The sequence below is a fragment of the Trematomus bernacchii genome, unplaced genomic scaffold (assembly GCF_902827165.1).
Source record: "Trematomus bernacchii unplaced genomic scaffold, fTreBer1.1, whole genome shotgun sequence".
Classification (NCBI taxonomy): domain Eukaryota; kingdom Metazoa; phylum Chordata; class Actinopteri; order Perciformes; family Nototheniidae; genus Trematomus; species Trematomus bernacchii.
Window position 1 is genome coordinate 2874646 of NW_022987689.1, and position 16942 is coordinate 2891587.

Below are 16942 nucleotides of genomic sequence, written 5' to 3' on the forward strand. Positions count from 1 at the left end.
TATAATATATAACAGTAGTGGCAAACAGACTGGCATTTAGGTTTAATCAGACTTGCATCTGAACTATTTTAGTATGACAATTAGCGCCACTCATTGGTTAAAATTGATACTGCTGAGCCTCTCCTTAAACAGTGAACGGTTATAAAACTGTCTATTAATGCACAACAAAGAAATATTAAGCTAATAAAATAATTAATGAGTAATGGAATGAATCAACATTGTTATGAACATTTTATTTTCAATTTTGTGAGAATAACATGTTAGTGGCAAGTGATTTTTGCAGTTGATCATTAATCATACAAGTCAGTATTTTAAGCTTAACCAGCATTTGCAATCAACAAAATGCATTGGTTTGTTTTTCAACAAAAAAATTAAATCATACACAAGTCTAGCTGCAAAAAAATAAGAATATAAAATAGCCAACTTAATTTTGAAGCATACTTTCAAATAACAAATAGTTAATTTCTGAAGATAAGCCATGTATTAAAATGAGCTATAACAAATATGTTCATTTAACTTGTGTGGTTTAGAATAATAATATGAATTATACTCTGCATACATGTAAATATTAGAAAACAAAATTACCAAAATCTGCAAACTATCAAAACATTTAAATGCATTTAAAATAACTAATTTCCCAAAATATCATCAGTAGTAGCAGAAAAGCATTTAGAAAAGCAAACTGTTAAAAGAGTACTCAAACTGCATATGGACTGTTGTTAAAAACAGGTCTAGATTCCTTTTTCTATGCTGTGTATTAAGATTTAGAATTGCTCAAGGTGGTACTGCTGGAGCTGAATGTGAAGCTGCTAGAGGAGTAATCCACACTTCCTCTACGAGATCCACTCCTGGAGCCGGCAAGGGAACCAGCCCTGGACCCGGAGCGAGATCCTGGGTTGGAGACATTGTAAGGGCTGCTGATTCCCTTGGAGGATATTGAGGAGGCCTGCAGCATCTTCATACCATTGCTTTCTTCCACCATGCAGCTGTCCATGGCTTGCTTGTAGGCGATCTTTAGTTTTGTCTTCGGGCATGTCAGGTTCTTCTGGTGGTTCCTTGTATCCTGAAGCTTCTGGGCCCCTTTACCATCCAGCCAACCTCTACGAATAGCCTCTTCAATGGTGATGCGACGTCCAGAGTCAGGCTCTATCAGGCCTCCTGTCAGGTACTGAAATTCTAAAAATCTCTGGCCAGCTTCATAGGGCAACCACGTCTCCTTCACTGCCTCTGCTGCGGACATCTTTCTTTTAGTCTTCACATCCTCAAAACCAACATAGGCTTTCTGGGCAGCTTTCAGCTTAGCACTCATGCTTTCGTCGATGATACTCTGATGGACAGCATCCTGCAGCGACAGTCTGTCACCATTAGCAGGGTTGATAATACCTCCTGTGCATGCCTGGGCCTCCAGTAGCCTCTGTGCTGTAATAGTGTCAACTATACCTCTTCGGAGCCCTTCAGTCACAGTTACTTTCTCCAAGGTCTCGGTGTCGAATATAGCCCCCACAGGGCTGTGGTCATCAAACATTTCAGGGGGAGAAACAGTAATAGAAACACTGTTGAAGCGTTTACGAACTGTGGGAGAAGATGGTGCGGCCTGGGTGGGACTGCTGCAGGTGAAAATGTCATCAACATTGCTTGCTGCAATTTTCATCCCTGTACTGCTGGTTCTGCTGGTGATTTGGTCAGCAAACTGTGTCAAGGTCAGCGATCCAGCACGATACTGATCGATATATGTCTGATCAATGATACCGCTTTCCAGGCACTCCTGGATGTCATACTGGGTTCCTGTTTTCCTATCCACTATCACCAAACGCTCAGAGCCATCAGACGCCGTGATAGTTATCTCCTCCCACTCACACTCCTGCTCCGACAAGTCCAGGAAAGTGTCATAGTCAATAAGCTCTCGGTGATAGGCCTCCCTCACTGACATCTCCAGATCAGTTTCTGGGTCAACGATCACAACCCTCCTCTTGCGGAGGATATTGGTACGGCTCTCCTGTGACTTCTTGGCCTTCTTTTTGTCATCGATTGGCAGGAGTGTTAGGCCTGTTTTGGGATCTGTCATGCACCTGTCCTTCAGCTGAAGATATGTCAGGTTATCCTTAGTATTAGGGTCAAAAAAGCCTTTTGTGTCATCACCTTCATAAGTTAGGATCTCATTCATTTCCTCATCAAAGTACCCCCTTTTATAGGCAACAGCGATATCAATACGGTGGTTTTCTTTGGGGTCAATAATCCCACCGCTGGCGATTTGGGCTTCAAGAAGACGGATTCCATGACCTTTCTCAATAAGGTCTTTGTCAATAGCCTCGAAGAGGGAGATTTTGTTTCCTGTGGATGGATCTTTGTATCCAGTTACTGCCTTCTCTGCAGATAACAGCTTATTCTTAAACTCTTTTCCTATCAGGCCTCTCTTTGCGGCATCATCTACTGTCAAGAACAGATTGTTGACTGGATCAACAATAAAGCCAGAAGCAGCTTGGGCCTCAAGTAGTTCCAGGGTAGTTCCTCGCATGAGCAGGCCTTCCTTCATAGCCTGATAGAAAGGCATTATTCTGTCATTGGCCTCATCATAGATCCCTGCAATGCAGGAGGAGCCATGGAGATAGGACTTTAGATTCTCTTGAATTTCACTGCTGGTGAGGTCGCCCGCTTTAAACCTTGCCCAATCACTTTCACTCAGTAGTCCAGAGGAGTAGAGCTCTAAAATTGTGACATACCCTCTGATACCTGGGACTTTATCGGGCTGTTCTGGACCACTGAGCAGAAGCAAGCCAGAGACAGGTTCCACCTTGGCCTTCTTCCGAAGGTCATTATAGCTGATCTTCTTTGCTGTTGTAGGCTCCAGGTAGCAGGTGGGGTTTTTGTTCAAAGCCCTGTAGAGCTCTTCATCAATAAGATTGCGATCCAAGGCCAGATCTTTGGGAAGGAACACACTCAGAACTGGGTCCAAAATGCCTCCAACAGAATCCTGAGCCTGGAGCAAGCGGATGGCTGTGTCTTTGTCTACACGGCCCTGTTTGCAAGCCTGACCCACGGATAACAATTTGCCAGTGTATGGATCTTTAAAACCTGTGCTGGCTGCTTCAGCTGTCAGCAAGGTGTCTCTGTCTGCTGTGTCTACAATCCCTCTTGAGCAGGCAGTATCCACAGGCATCTTCTCATTCAATGCTGGGTCCACTATGTAGCCTGTTGCAGCTTGAGCTTCAAGGAGCATGAGGGCGCTCTCTGGAGTGATGAGATCCTTGTTTTTCGCTTCAGTGAACGGCATTTTCCCTTGAGAACCTGCCTTCATGCCAGCAATAATGCCAGTGCCTTTAAGACTAAGCTGGATGTCCATGGCTACCTCATCCACTGTCTTCTTTCCATTTAGGAGCTGGTCCAGTGTGGTTTTAGTGATTATGCCACAGTCACAAAGCTGGTGGGCTGTGACTTTGCGGCGCACCCCATCAAATATCAGCTTGGATGGATCGATTGTTGGGACATTTTCATTTGTCTGGGTCTGCCTGTTCAGAGTGCTGGGTCTCTGCTGCAGCCTCTGTATCTCTTTCTCCAGTGCCGCTCTCTTGAGAGCCAGGTCTGCTGCCTCCTTTTCAGAGATCGTCAGACGGCTCTTGTACCTCTCCTCAATACTCTTCAGCTCCCTCGTGAGCCTATCTATCTCATTCTTCAGGGAGATCCTGTCTCGATCAGCCTTGTCTCGGTCTGATTCAAACTGCCTAATGTGGCTTTCTCTCAACTCATACTGGCTCTTCATTTGGTTGAAATCCTTGAGGATACCATTATTTTCATCCTGAAGTCGCTTTTTGTTGCGGAGCTCAGTATCTAGCGTGATCTTGATGCGGGTTAGCTCTTCTTCTATGCGCTGATTACGATTCTTGTCTTGGTCCAGCAGTTTAAGCCTAGACAGCAAACTGTCCCTCTCCAGCAGCAGCTCACTGTATTGGCTTTGGGAACTATGCACCATCATGGATGTCTGCGAAGAGATAAGAAAACACAGTATTATTTCTGTAAAGAAAAGCCAAGAAATGATGCATAGCAAAACGCAGCATATGTAAAGAGCCACAACTCATTACATGTGCTCTTCCTTGGCAGCATGTTGTAAGTGCTTATCGATTTAATTTGTGATGCACCTGGCCAATTGTATCTCAACCAAATCAGTATCGATTAAACTAATTGCTAATCTAAATAAATGTGTTCAATATATCATCAATATATTATTATTATATATACATCAATTAGTATGCAGTAATGAATCAAGTGATTGTTATTTTTCGTACAACTGAGGTTGAACGGCAGAATGTACAATGAGAATGGGTGAACAACATGCATGTCTAAGAAAAAGCATTAGTAAGTGAGTGAATTTCATGCCAAAACCTTTAAAAAAATTAATGATGTGCCCCTAATATAACAGGGCCACTTTGAAATACTCAGATTTAAAGCACCTAAAGCGTTCATGCAAAAGCAGGACACAAATAGTTATTATGTGGGGGTTGATCCATCAATGCTATCGAAAATACCTCAAGTGATTGCTTTTGGACTTTGTCTATTTCCATTTTAAGTTTTTCCCTCTCCCTGGTCAGGTCATTGATGAGGCTTTGGAGCTCCGTGGTCCTGCTGGAGCTACTCTGAAGCTGGACATGCAAGGCTGAGATCTGAGTGGAAGTTTCTCCATCAATAGCGTCTTTGTTAAGCTTCAGCTCATCCCTCTGCTGTTTCACTTTCCTCAGCTCCTCATCCAACCTCAGTCTTTCCTTCGTCAGGTTCTGCGTCAGAGTCTTTAGCTTTTCAATCTCTGTAGTGAAGTTGTTAAGCTGGAGGCTCTTCTCCTCAATGGTCTTATACAGGTTCTCATTACGTTGGTTGAGCTCATCAATACGAGCCATTTCCTGTTGGAGTTTCTGTTTAAGTGACCTCAGCTCAGATGTGACAGCCGCCAGTTCCTGCTTGGTAACTTTATGCTCTCTCAGACTCTTGTCCAGAGCCTCCTGGAGGGCGCTGAGGTCCTGCTCATACTTTCTTCCACTGGTGGAAGTCTCTATCTGGATGGATTTCAGTGTGCTTATTGTGGTAGTGTGTTCTCGGCAAGTATGTGTCATCCTCTCCAACTCTGCCTCCATTCTCTTTCTACGTGTGAACTCCTCCTGGGTTGCTTTCTTTTGCTTCTCCACCTCAGCTTCCATTCCATCCAAAGAGCACTGAAGTTCCCGAATACGGCTCTGCAGCCTGGCAGAACTCTGCTCAACCTTGGCTTTCTCGCTGGTCTGCTTCTCCAGCTCTACCCGGGTGATGCGGATCTCCTGCTCAGACACTTTAAGTATGTTAATGGACTCCAGGTAGGAGGCGTTCTTTGCCTTCAAATCTGCCTCAGCCTGTTTCAGGTGATTGATTTCCAAATCCAAGTTCCTCCTCTTCTTCGCCTCCTCCTCCAGGTTAAATGTTAGAAGACTGATCTGCCTGGACTTTTCCTGAATGTTTTTGGTGGCCTCCTTTAGTTTGAGGTCATTGTCCCCTCCCTGTTGCATCAGTGTTCTCAGCTGAATCTCCAACTCACTGCGCACTGTTGTTTCTTGTACCAGTGAGGCCCTCTGCTGGCTGACCTCCTGCTCTGCTCTGCTCTTCTGTTCTTCCATCTGATCAATGGAGTTCCTGAGCCTCCTCAGCTCCTCCTCCAGATCTCTCTTCTCAGCAGTGAGTCGGTCAACTTGCAGCCTCAGATCTGCTGTGTCTTCTTCTTTCTGCTGCTCGGTTTTCAGGATCGTGGTCTTGGTAACATGGATCTGTGTCTCGTATGTCTGCTTGAGTTCACTAAGCTCCTGTGTGTACTTTGTTCTTACCTTTGAGATATCGGATTCAGCATTTCGTCGACGCAGCACTTCCTCATCTAACAGTATCTTCATCCTCTCCACTTCACGTTCTTTGTCCTTCACCGACTTTTCCAAATCAATCTTGCTCCAGTTGAGTTCTTCTAGCTCTTTCTGTCTGCGGCGAACGGCCCCCTCATACTCTTCTTGCTGGCTGGTGTAGCGCTCCTCTGCCAGTCTTCTCTTCCTCTTTTCTTCATCCAGCTCGTATTTAATTCGGATCAGTTGTTCATTAAGATCTTGAAGCTTGCTGTGTGTGCTCTCTAGGCTATCCTTGGTGGCATTCACTTCTATCGTGTGGGTCACCTTAATCTCGTCCATAGAAATGAGCTTCTCCTGTGATTGAGAGAGCTCCAGCTTTAAGCGGGCCATAGCCTCCTCCAGAGACTTATTTTTCTGATTACGGTCCTGGATTTCGTCCTTCAGACGCCTCATTTCCTCCTCTAACATATCTATCTTTGTGTTCCTGATCTGTAGAGAGAGCATTGGAAAAACAGGAAGAGCGTCAGTGACTTCTTTTATATTTTTAAAACCAACTTATTTGTTCATATATATTAATTTGATCATACTATTTATTTTACTAAGATAATAATATTGACTTGACTCAATGTCTTTAAAGGCATCTTACAAATCCGAAACCTACCTTCAGCTCCTCCATGTTCTTCAGGAGCTCCCCCAGGAACTTGTAGTAGTCACTTGAGCGGGTCAGGAGCTCGATGTAGTTGGACTGGAGGCCAGATGCCTGTTGGGAGTCAAAATAAGAGGATTAAAAAATGTTCATTTGTTAAATGAATACCAGTGATATCATTAAATGATATATGCAATTATGGGATTAACCTTTAAATAGGTTGTATTGCATAAGCTTAAAATACAAAGGCGATAATTATTGTTTAATTGAAATTTGACAAACAGAAGATGAACACAATATCTAACTGAAAATTGGTTCCATATGACGTAATGGAGGGACTCAAACCTCTTGTCTGACCACAGAAGCGGGGGACTGCAGCATTGTCCTCTTGATAGGAATGTTAAGCAGTGTTTCCAGGCCTGAACTGTAGGAAGCCAGCTGCAGCTCATAGTCCTGAAAACACAACATGGACTTCATTATTTTGCACCACAATCTCTTTCCTGTATTTAAAAATAATATTAAATATGGGGGAGATTTATTGACCACCTACCTTTATGGAGGACGCACAGGTGTCTGCGTTTTTCTGCATAACCTCTACTTTCTCCTTCTTTCCTTTTATTTCAGTGTGAAGAGCCTGTACAGTGAGCAAAAGGTGGCATTACATTGACTGATTTAATTGAACACAACACTGTCCAGACTGTGACTCTTCTAAGAGCTATTACTTTATCAAACAATAATATATATAATTATATTATTATAAGTGGTTCCTAAATTAATAAATATATTTGGTTAATATAGTAAGTCAACTTTTATGTGTTTTCAAACTTTTCTTTTGCTGTTGTACAATGTAAAAAATCCACACCTACACAAATGCTCAAGCTGTCTCAATTAAAATGGATAGGGTGGATATTTCCAATACCAAATCAAATCAGTTCAAATATCATTATTGATTACAATTTATTGGTATAAAGAAGACATGTAAAGACGTGCCTTCTGTTGGTTAAGGTGGTCCATTAGAGTCTGGACATCGTTGAGCTTAACCGTCTGAAGGGTGTCCTGCCGCTTCCTGGCATTGTTGATCCACTGCTCCAGGAGATTGCTGCTCTGCTGATAATGTTGCAGCTGTTTCTCCTGCTTCTCCAAATCCCACACTCTGAGGAGGAAAGAGTAGGAGGCAGGGGAAGGGATGGAGGGATATTCTTAGTGCAGTTACTAGCAATGACGGAGGGAGGATGTGGAGAAATATTCACAGGTATTAAAGAAATGTGTGTAAATGCATAGACTATGTACCTGCTGTCAATCTGGGTTTGGATGCGGCGCCAGCGGTCGGACATCTGGCCCACCTGGTCTGAGTACCTGGCCAAGTCTACGTCACACTTGTGGTAGGGCTCAGTGATTTGACCATTCCAGTGCACTGCTTTACTCAGGTCAGATTCCATTGCCGTCAGAAGGTTTCTTTTTTGATCCAGATCGCTTTTCATTTGCTTGAATAGAAAATCACAAAGTGGATTTTAAATTTCCACAATAATGATAATAATAATAATTATAAAGTCTTTTTTACATCAAGAGGTGTTTAATCTGACAATATGGACATGATTTGATCAGAGAATCTTACATTTTGTGACTTTTGGAAAAGGTATTAAGTTTGCTAACTAAAGTAAAAAATGGCAATATTGTAATATTAAAAGAATCCAATAAAAGTAACATTTCTGCATTGAAAATGTCCCTTTAAGTAAAAAATACACAAGCATCATTGGCAAAAGGCCTCAAAAGTACTCATAATGCAGAAAAATTGGCCAGAATAACAAGTTCCATCTGACTTGTAGCGGAGCAGAAGTATAAAGCGACATTACATTTGAATACTCAAGTAAAGTATAAGTAACTCAAATTTGTATTGAAGTACAATACTTATTTAAGTACTTCATTATTAAAATACATATCTATAACAAGTGTATCAAACCTTCAGTGTGCTCCGATAGTTTTCCACCTCTTCGAGGTCCAGAGAGGAAGTCTCCTTCTCTGTCAGCCGGGCCTCGTGGACTTTAATGATGTCTTCAGCCTGAAGGAGGCTTTGGAGAAAAGCCTGAACAGCTGACATCCTGTCAAAGACACAAAGCCTTCATGTTAAATGCACTGGTTCTTGCAGATCACTTTCAAAGCCTTTAATGAGAGAACAAAGTGAGTTTTATCAATAATTTATTAACATAAAAAGAAAAGAAAAGTGATGTGATGAGAAAAAAATGTACCTTTCAAAGTAGGCAGGGTAGAGAGCCTGCAGGCCACCCAGTTTTTGGTTGATGATTTTCAGTTCAGAGTGGAGGAACTTGGCTTGCTCAGATTCTCGAGGTATCCCCTCCAGTTGTTTAAGAATCTTTTCTCTGAGTCGCATGTACTCATCATGAATGGAGTCCAATTCTCGGTGCACAATCTGGATTTCAATATTGTATGATAATTAACATTTAGCATAATCAGTTGTTTTATAATGTATCGTGTGTTACCTATATATTTGCAAGTGTTTTTAATCAAAGAGCATCTCACTTATACTTAGACAGAACTGTAAGAAAAGATACACACCTCTAGCTTCTCGATATGCACTGAGCTCTCGTGCACGCTGTTCTCCCCCAGGCGAATATGAAGATGGCTGGTGAGCCCCGACTCAGCCAGCTCCAGCCTGCGATGAATATCTTGCAGATTTCTGAGCAGGAGGACGCTGAGGGAAGAATTGGTTGTGGGAGGCGGGGGTGTGACCGGGGGTATGACCGGGGGGGCAGCTGTATCGGGAGCAGTCCCTTTATTGGTTGCAGGAAAATGTGAAGAATGTCAATGTATAGTCGAAAGAAACAGCAGTACTTTTGCACATTTAGTGGCCTGACAATTTAAGAGGAAGTTAAGGATATTTGACACTTACTGTGACTAACCACTTTATCATAGTGGGCCTGGGTTTTGTCAAAGTTGCCCTGGATATTTTTCTTTTCCTCTTCCCCAAACATCTCAGAACCTTGGCTGGTACGCAAGAACTCTTGGTAATGACTCTCCAGTCTTTTGAAGATACTGCGGTACTCATCGGGTCGCATCTTAGACAGCTGCAAGACAATGGACAGGGGTCAGGTTAAGGAAAAGACACAGGAAGTGAGCAGACTTCTGCAAACCGTGTTCCAGATAAGATGGAAACCGGGTTTTATCTAGCTTTGCTTGGTATAAAAACAGTTAAGCTATTATAAAACAGTAAAACTGGGAATTAGTTTAATAAAGAAGCTATTTTATAGCATTGTAAAGTTCAATCTAGTCAGAAGTAATTCTCAAACTTGTGATGTCATCAAGTATAAGTCTAGAGCTGCTTATAGAACATTTGTTTTCCTTTTTATACTAAAATGAGCTTTTTCTATATATATATATATATATATATATATATATATATATATATATATAAGATCCAGACTTTATACTTGACTTTATACTTGATCATACATTTTTGTTTTAGCTCTTTCTCTTGTTTTTAGATTTGAGAGACAGATGTTAGTGTAGTTGCCCTTTAAGTGTATTGCCTTCGTTGTGATATCTCACCATGCTGGTGGTGAGGGAGTTGATATAAGTCATGTCTTTGAGGCAGTATTGCCATGCGATGAGACTCTTGATGTTGATGTAGAGCTGATTCCAGAGGCTCATGATGGCTTCATAATACTGCTCATACCTAAAAAAAACACAAGCCATTCAAATCAGACACTATATAATAAACATTATGATATATTGTCATAGTCATTTTAACTTGCTAACTCGTTTCTTTGTGAAGGATATTTGTAATGCTTATTAAAACCTTTAAGAACATATTGAACAACAACATATTTATAGTCATCCCAAAAGGGAAGCTTTTTCCATTTATTTCTAGGGAAATGTGATGTTTCAAATATAGTAATTAAAGGAAAAAAAACTCAAATTTGAACCAACATCTAACCAGGGCTTTTTCAGACCTACATTGGCGTACATTTACTGGATGGTTCTTACTTGCTGGCAAGGCCGATGCTGAGAGGGTTTGGTGGGGGGATCAGCAGACACACAGAGGGAACCAACATGTCCAGACCTCCAGGTCCAGTCACAAGCCACTTGCTGCGCTGTGAGTTATCCTTCAGGATGCCCTCATTCCCTTTCAAAATCCCGATCTGAAGCACAAAACAGAAAATCCCAACTGAGAAAATGCTGATTTATTCCTGTGATGCTCCACTTATTACTCTGGGTCTCAGTGTGGGTGTGTATTTGTGTGTGAGAGAGAGAAAGAATATCCCACCTGGTCTTGTTTAAAGTCACATATGGCCTCGACCATGACGGGGCTGCTGATCTTCTCCTCTGGGTTGCGAGGTTTCAGCCTAATAATGCTCTTAGATTTGTTAACCAGACTGTGGACCTGCCTCTTATTGTCCATGACTCGCTCCTTCTCTTTCTGTAAACATGCAAACATCACATCTGTGTTATTAACTGACCCACTGTACACGGGAACTGTAAACCAAAGTTCAGTGAATTCAGACAACAAACTGCAGACACAATGCACAGGAATTCCATTAAGTCCTTTAAGAAACTGGCAAAACCAGTTCAACAGACATGCAAATAGTTTAAACCCAAATTATTTGACAGAACAAATAGTTGAGCATGCTTTGTACTTCACACCAGCAGGAAAATGATCATCTAGATGTTTAAATGTACATGTATAGTGATACCTCCAGGTTGCTCAGGAGCTCAGTGAGGGTTTCCAGTGAGGTGTTCTTGTCGCAGGTAAACTTGCTTCGGATAGTCTCGTGCTCCTTCTGCAGCTTTGCAGAGGTCTCATTGGCCTCCTTGAAAAACTGAAGAGGGCAGCAAAAAGCTTTAATTAGTAATCACACTCACAGACCAGCAGGGCATTCTTTCATACCAGCTGGAACAGGATTGAGCACTTACTTGGCTGTAGGCAGCATTCTCCTTCAAGTGAACATGGATACACTTGGTGATCTGGAGAAGCCAGCTCCACTGGGTCTGTAAGGTGTCCATGTAGGCCTGTTGGCACACACAGTTGTCAGTACATAGCACATTTTCTCTTTATAATGATGAAATACCCAGAATAAAATAAAACACCTTACTTCAATTTTATCTGAAGCAGGGTGGTTGTTGTTCAGGAGTCCATCCGCTTTCAGCTTCAGCTTGTTTAGGTCCTTCTCTTTCTCCTCCAGATCTCTCATCAGCCCCTGTCAGGAGAACAGGAAGTAAGGGACCAAGATGTACAGAACATACTTAACTAAGATTGTAATGATAGGAACACCAAACCAGGAGAAAAGAGGGGTTCAGATAGAAATTCTTACTGAGTAGCTCTCTTGCTTTTTTGGGATATACTGGTCGATGTTCTTGTCTCCCCAGTCAAACATAAGCTCTTCCTCCTCTCTCTCATTCACCCACATGATGGCTCTGGAGATTTCATCGATGATGCCCTGAAGCTCTCGCAGCTGATCCACACGGTTGTGGGACATTTTCTGAGACAGACAGGAATATGTATTAAAAAAAAAAGGATTTTGACAAACTATAAAAAACATCTTTGTAAAATAGTTTGGTTTTACCTGCAGGCTTTCCCATTCTTGTTCCATGATTGCCAGGTTGTACTTGTCCCCCCTCGAGTTCTGAAGAAAGATATTGTGTTTGTTTCTCAGTCTTGAATAAGATTACAAAACTGTTGTACACATGATACACAGTCAAAAATCGTACTTAACAAATAAGATATCTAAAGAATCCGGTCCAAACAACCACTTACCAGATCATCTCTGGCACGGTCTACTTCCTGGCTCCTCTGTAAAGAGCTGTGGGTTCTGCTGTGGCTTGTGATTTGTTTTTCTATGGTTTCGGAGTCATCTCCATAAGGAGCGGTCTCAATCATCCGCTATAAGACACAGAATCACAGTTTATTACTTTATAATGCAATAAGTGCTGCACACAATTACAATATCAAAATCTACTTCAATTGACATGGCATTTAGTTGGAACATTACTGTACAATGGTTTATGAAATACCAGTACTGCATACATACAAGTTTGAATAAATAATGAATGAATTACGAACAATGAATAATCGGTCAACTGATGCTTTCTGGACTCCCTTCCGATAGATTTTAACCTCTAAAAATGTGTCACCAATGCATTGTTTCCCTTTTTAAATGATGCAGTGTTTGTGCAATAGACAAAAAAACAAACTGCTGCAAAATGTCAATCACTGCAAAGGTGTGGGTGTGGTTCATGTGTATTTAAGGGTTTTTGAAAAATGCACAGAGGACTTATCTTTATCCGCTTTAGTGTAAAAAGGCAATGCTTTTAAGTAAGATCAACTAATTGTTTTAGCAATAAAAATAAATAACACAGTGAGCGCTCTTTATTCTTTAAGGCAACCTAATTCTTAGTCTCAACACTATTCTCCCTGACTTTTATTCCCTGACGTATTTCACCTCTTTGTCCTCCAGGTGTCAGCATTTAATCATTACATTGGTTGTCAAGCAGGAAACTATCCCAACTATTCCCCCCTTGTTAGCAACCTTTCAGCTTTGATAAGAGCTCTGCCAGAAAAACCAACCTCAGCCAGTCCCTGCTTTTCACTTACATTTTTTCACTCTCAAAGCTTTGTTCTCCAACCACTCCCTTTTCCTTCATGACTGCTTGGCTGAAGCTACACACACTTTCTCTGTTAAGAGACTGCCAGCAGGCCAGCTAATATCTATAGTAGAAAGGTCAACAAAAGTGGACTGTATGTAGGTACACCAAGGCAAATTCCTCGTATGTGTTAACCTACTCGGCAATAAACCCGTTTTTGATTCTGATGACTGGAAGTACATAAAGAGAGGGGGGGGGGGGGGATGTAAGCAGTAAGTCATCAAGTGCTGTTTCCAGTTTCTAGTTTAAATAAAGGAGTTTAAAGTATTAACTGAGACAGAAAAATATGCAAAGAAGTATTTCTAAATCTCACGACCGGGAGGGGGGGAGGGGGGGTGGGCTGAATGATGAAACAGGGTGAGGCTTGAAGTGGTGAAAGAACAACAGGGTGTGTTTTTTGGGTGGGTTGAGGATTGGGGAGGTAGAGAGTAGACGGGCGTTTTCCTATGAGCATGTCAAAGTTGTGCTGAACTGCCCTATCCCACTCGTTGGGAAGTGTCACATTTCACACTGCTTTACTTCTACTTTTCTTTTGGCTCCCGCAGCTCCTTTATCACTATATAGCACCGCTCTCTGTTTCTGCCTTCCTCTCTGGCGTCTCATTCTGAAATGGCAGAACTCTTTGTTTCAATCCTCCCTCATCCCCCCCCCCCCCCCCTGGCCTCTTTCACTCACGGATCAGGTTTTGGCAGCCTGTCCAGATGGTTTCAGTTACAGGAGGTCAGAATAAGTGATAGTGTAAGTGCATCCCCCTCCTTTCTGTCATCCTCACTTCACATAAAAAAATGGTGCAACGCATTCACTCTGGCATACAGGCATGAACACACATGCAGGTGCTACTTTTCATTCTGCCAAACAGGTTAAAATACTATTAGACAAAGCGTTTTGTGCGTAGGGTGCCGTCACACAATGCATCAGACAAGTTCACTCTTACTAGCGACTATTCTGTATCATTTAGTGAAAACAAGTAATTACAACTCTTTTTTAACAAGAAATGCATTATATTATATATAATGTGTAAAGGGTTTAGTCCATTAAAGGGGAACACAGATGATTAAGTACACTTTTATCCTGTATTTCATCATTTTATATTTGATTCTACAAATATATATATATAGTGATGTGTTTTGATGAGGAATATTATCATAAAATTCATTTCAATTGTATTACCCACATTTGTTTTGATTGTTTTGATTGGGATCTTAGATGTCTCTAATGAATGTAGTGCTCACCTTTTGCTGAGAAATCCAGGCGATGGCGTCATTAAAGATCCTCCCCCCCTCCTGGGAACCCACGCTGCTTTTTCTCCGTCTGATTGTCGTCACACTACTGCCTAGTTGCTGTTGCATAGCACTATGCATGTGCTGGAACTGTTCTACGCTGTAGTTGTAGAAAAAAAAGGAATATTTGTGAATCTTCCAGAGGGCACACTGAGCCATGAACATCAAAGACATCTGCTGGGCAAATACAGCTGAAAACAATATTAAGAAGGCATATAACTCCTCAAAATACTTTGTCTTTAAAAGCTTCCATTACAGAATGAAATTCAGATTATCCTGTAAACCCTAGAATATTGTATCTACTAACCTTTAGTAGGTAATATGTATTCATGAATGTATGCATGCAGTGGCAAAAATGCAAAGACAGCAAACTATCACGCTGCATCTTATCTTACTTTCCGAAGACGTCATTAGGTATACGCATTTTCTGCAGGTCACTGCCACAGACCATCATCTGCTCCATGGTTTCTGCAGCCATCATCAACTGCTTGTCTGCCTCTGCAGCTTGACCCCCCTATAGAATCACACAGTACAGACACTAAGCTCTTTACTCCTGCCAAATTATACTTCACTTGAATCGTTGTGGATGATATTATCTATTTTTAAAATCATATCTGATGATAAAGCATTGCCATGTTGCTGCATGAAGAGAAAACCTTATAACTTCAGTTCAGTGTAATCTGTATGCTTCACTTACACCCTGGAGAATCCTTTCGGCCCTCTGCAGGAAGCTCTGGCACTGGTTTGTCAGGTACATAGCTTTGTGCTGAATTGCCTGTGCTGCACTACACATGATGGGAAAAAAACAAAACAACACATTTTCAGAGTTTGTAATATAATTTAAAAAAAATATCAATGTAAAAAGCATATTTTAAAAAGAAGTTTTAGACACAGTTACTATACTATACTAACTATAAAGATGTTAGAGGTTTTAATCAAAAAACTGCGTGACAACAGGACATTTCTGGTGAGGAATAATCCTTTTCAAAATCATAAACTTGCAGTTTAATCCTTAAACAATTTTTTTTAACAGACAAGGAAAAGGTCATCAAAAGTTCGCCAATACAAAAAATGAACAAACTCCTGACTTTCTCTCTTTAAAAAGATTGCAACTCCCCCATTCATGTTTTACTTAACCTTTGTTCACCATAAGTTAAGCATTAAGAATATTTTTTTATATAAGGAAATAGTTTGTACAGCAAGGAAATAGTTTGAAAAGCTCTGTCACAGAAATCATCACAAACATTAGCAGTCACATCATAATGAATGACTGAACTGGAAGACATTCAAGGGGCATATGCACGTAGGCTATTTCCTATATGGAATATTTGGCAATCAATCAAGATTGATACAACAATGATTACTTTGAAACGAAAAACAAACTAGGGAAATTACGTTCTTAGCAATGTAGGTCAACACGGATCCTGTTTAGATTTTGGATAAATAAAATACTTGGCTCGACAGTTTCAGATGAGCTAGCAGTGTTAATGGAACCTGTTTGATTACCTTTCTTAATCTTAATGGTGCCAATAAAAACAACATTATCGATTAAACATTCCCAAATGGGGTTTATGGCTTTAGCTACATGGACGCGGCTGACAAAACATGTATTAATAATGAATGTGTAGTTTATGGTTCAGCGATCTGGAAGCTGGGAAAAAACGTATTTAACGACCTGTAAAGGCGTATTAAAGCAAAACTTCAGGCAACAGGTGATTTCTTACCTCACTCCCCCACCTGCCGCCCCCATGCTAACGGCCATCTTCGGTCCCCCGGCCCCGTGCAAGGAGGTCCTGGAGTAGGCGTAGGTGTATCCGCCGTCCCCGGGTGGGTATTCTCCTTGGAAGCCGTTTCCCCCGGCTAACATGTCGCTTCTGAAACTTGCATTCGCCAAATCCTGTCTCGAATTACTCCTCGGGCCCAAGGTGGGCAATTTCGTATTAGAGCCGTACATACTCATGTTTGCAAAGTTAGTTTGAACAAAGTCTTAAAATGTCGGTGTGCTGTGTCGTACACACAGAGGACATACCGCGCTCCCCTCCTGTCTCCTGTTGCGCAGATAATGCTCTGCTCTGTGTGAATAGACGGAAGCTGGGCGCTTTTGGACAGAAACCACACCTTGCTATGTTTACGAAACACTCCTGGCACCCTCTGGTCTGTGTGGGAAGATTATTGCTCGGGCTGTCTTTTCATTCTTCTAAAAAGTTGTTAAGCATGTCGTAACCACAACTTTTGATTTCAACATGCATACATGAAACAAAATGTGTTTAACTTTGAGTAAGCTAATAGACTTTCCTGGGAAAAGTGACTAAAAGCCTATGAGATGGGCTACTTAGCCACTGTTCTTCAAACTAGAACTCTATGTTGTTTTGGCAATTGTAAAGGATAACATATCCTATAACTTTCTGCTTAATGTCTAAATGATGAATTTGAGACAGGCTTTGTTGGATTAGGTATTGGTTAGGTGTACTTCATACTGTTGTTTACATTTTTATTTCTATTTACTTTTAAGT

General features: G+C 41.4%; 1 protein-coding gene across 1 annotated transcript; it reads right to left on the reverse strand.

The window, feature by feature from the left end:
* Positions 1–212: 212 nt before the first annotated feature.
* On the reverse strand, positions 213–16514 carry LOC117489015 (desmoplakin-like). The gene is made up of 24 exons (XM_034138239.1): positions 16154–16514; positions 15127–15214; positions 14825–14943; positions 14382–14529; positions 12263–12388; positions 12072–12131; positions 11820–11987; positions 11601–11705; positions 11422–11517; positions 11202–11327; positions 10775–10927; positions 10495–10649; positions 10057–10183; positions 9401–9575; positions 9067–9281; positions 8739–8920; positions 8453–8591; positions 7783–7976; positions 7483–7645; positions 7043–7126; positions 6838–6945; positions 6508–6606; positions 4521–6335; positions 213–3976 (listed from the first exon to the last, which is right to left on the reverse strand). Exons 1-24 carry the CDS (start codon positions 16387–16389, stop codon positions 758–760), a joined length of 8100 nt encoding a protein of 2699 aa, XP_033994130.1. The 5' UTR covers positions 16390–16514; the 3' UTR covers positions 213–757.
* Between the last annotated feature and the right edge of the window lie 428 nt (positions 16515–16942).

What these genes read in the sequence shown, in the direction of transcription:
- LOC117489015 (XM_034138239.1), bottom strand. Translation starts at nt 16,389, where the DNA reads ATGAGTATGTACGGCTCTAATACGAAATTGCCCACCTTGGGCCCGAGG. An exon ending in GCGGCAGGTGGGGGAGTGAG is followed by an intron (nt 15,215 to 16,153) that starts GTAAGAAATCAC and finishes CATCATGTGTAG; the next exon opens with TGCAGCACAGGCAATTCAGC. An exon ending in TGATAAAGTGGTTAGTCACA is followed by an intron (nt 9,282 to 9,400) that starts GTAAGTGTCAAA and finishes CAACCAATAAAG; the next exon opens with GGACTGCTCCCGATACAGCT.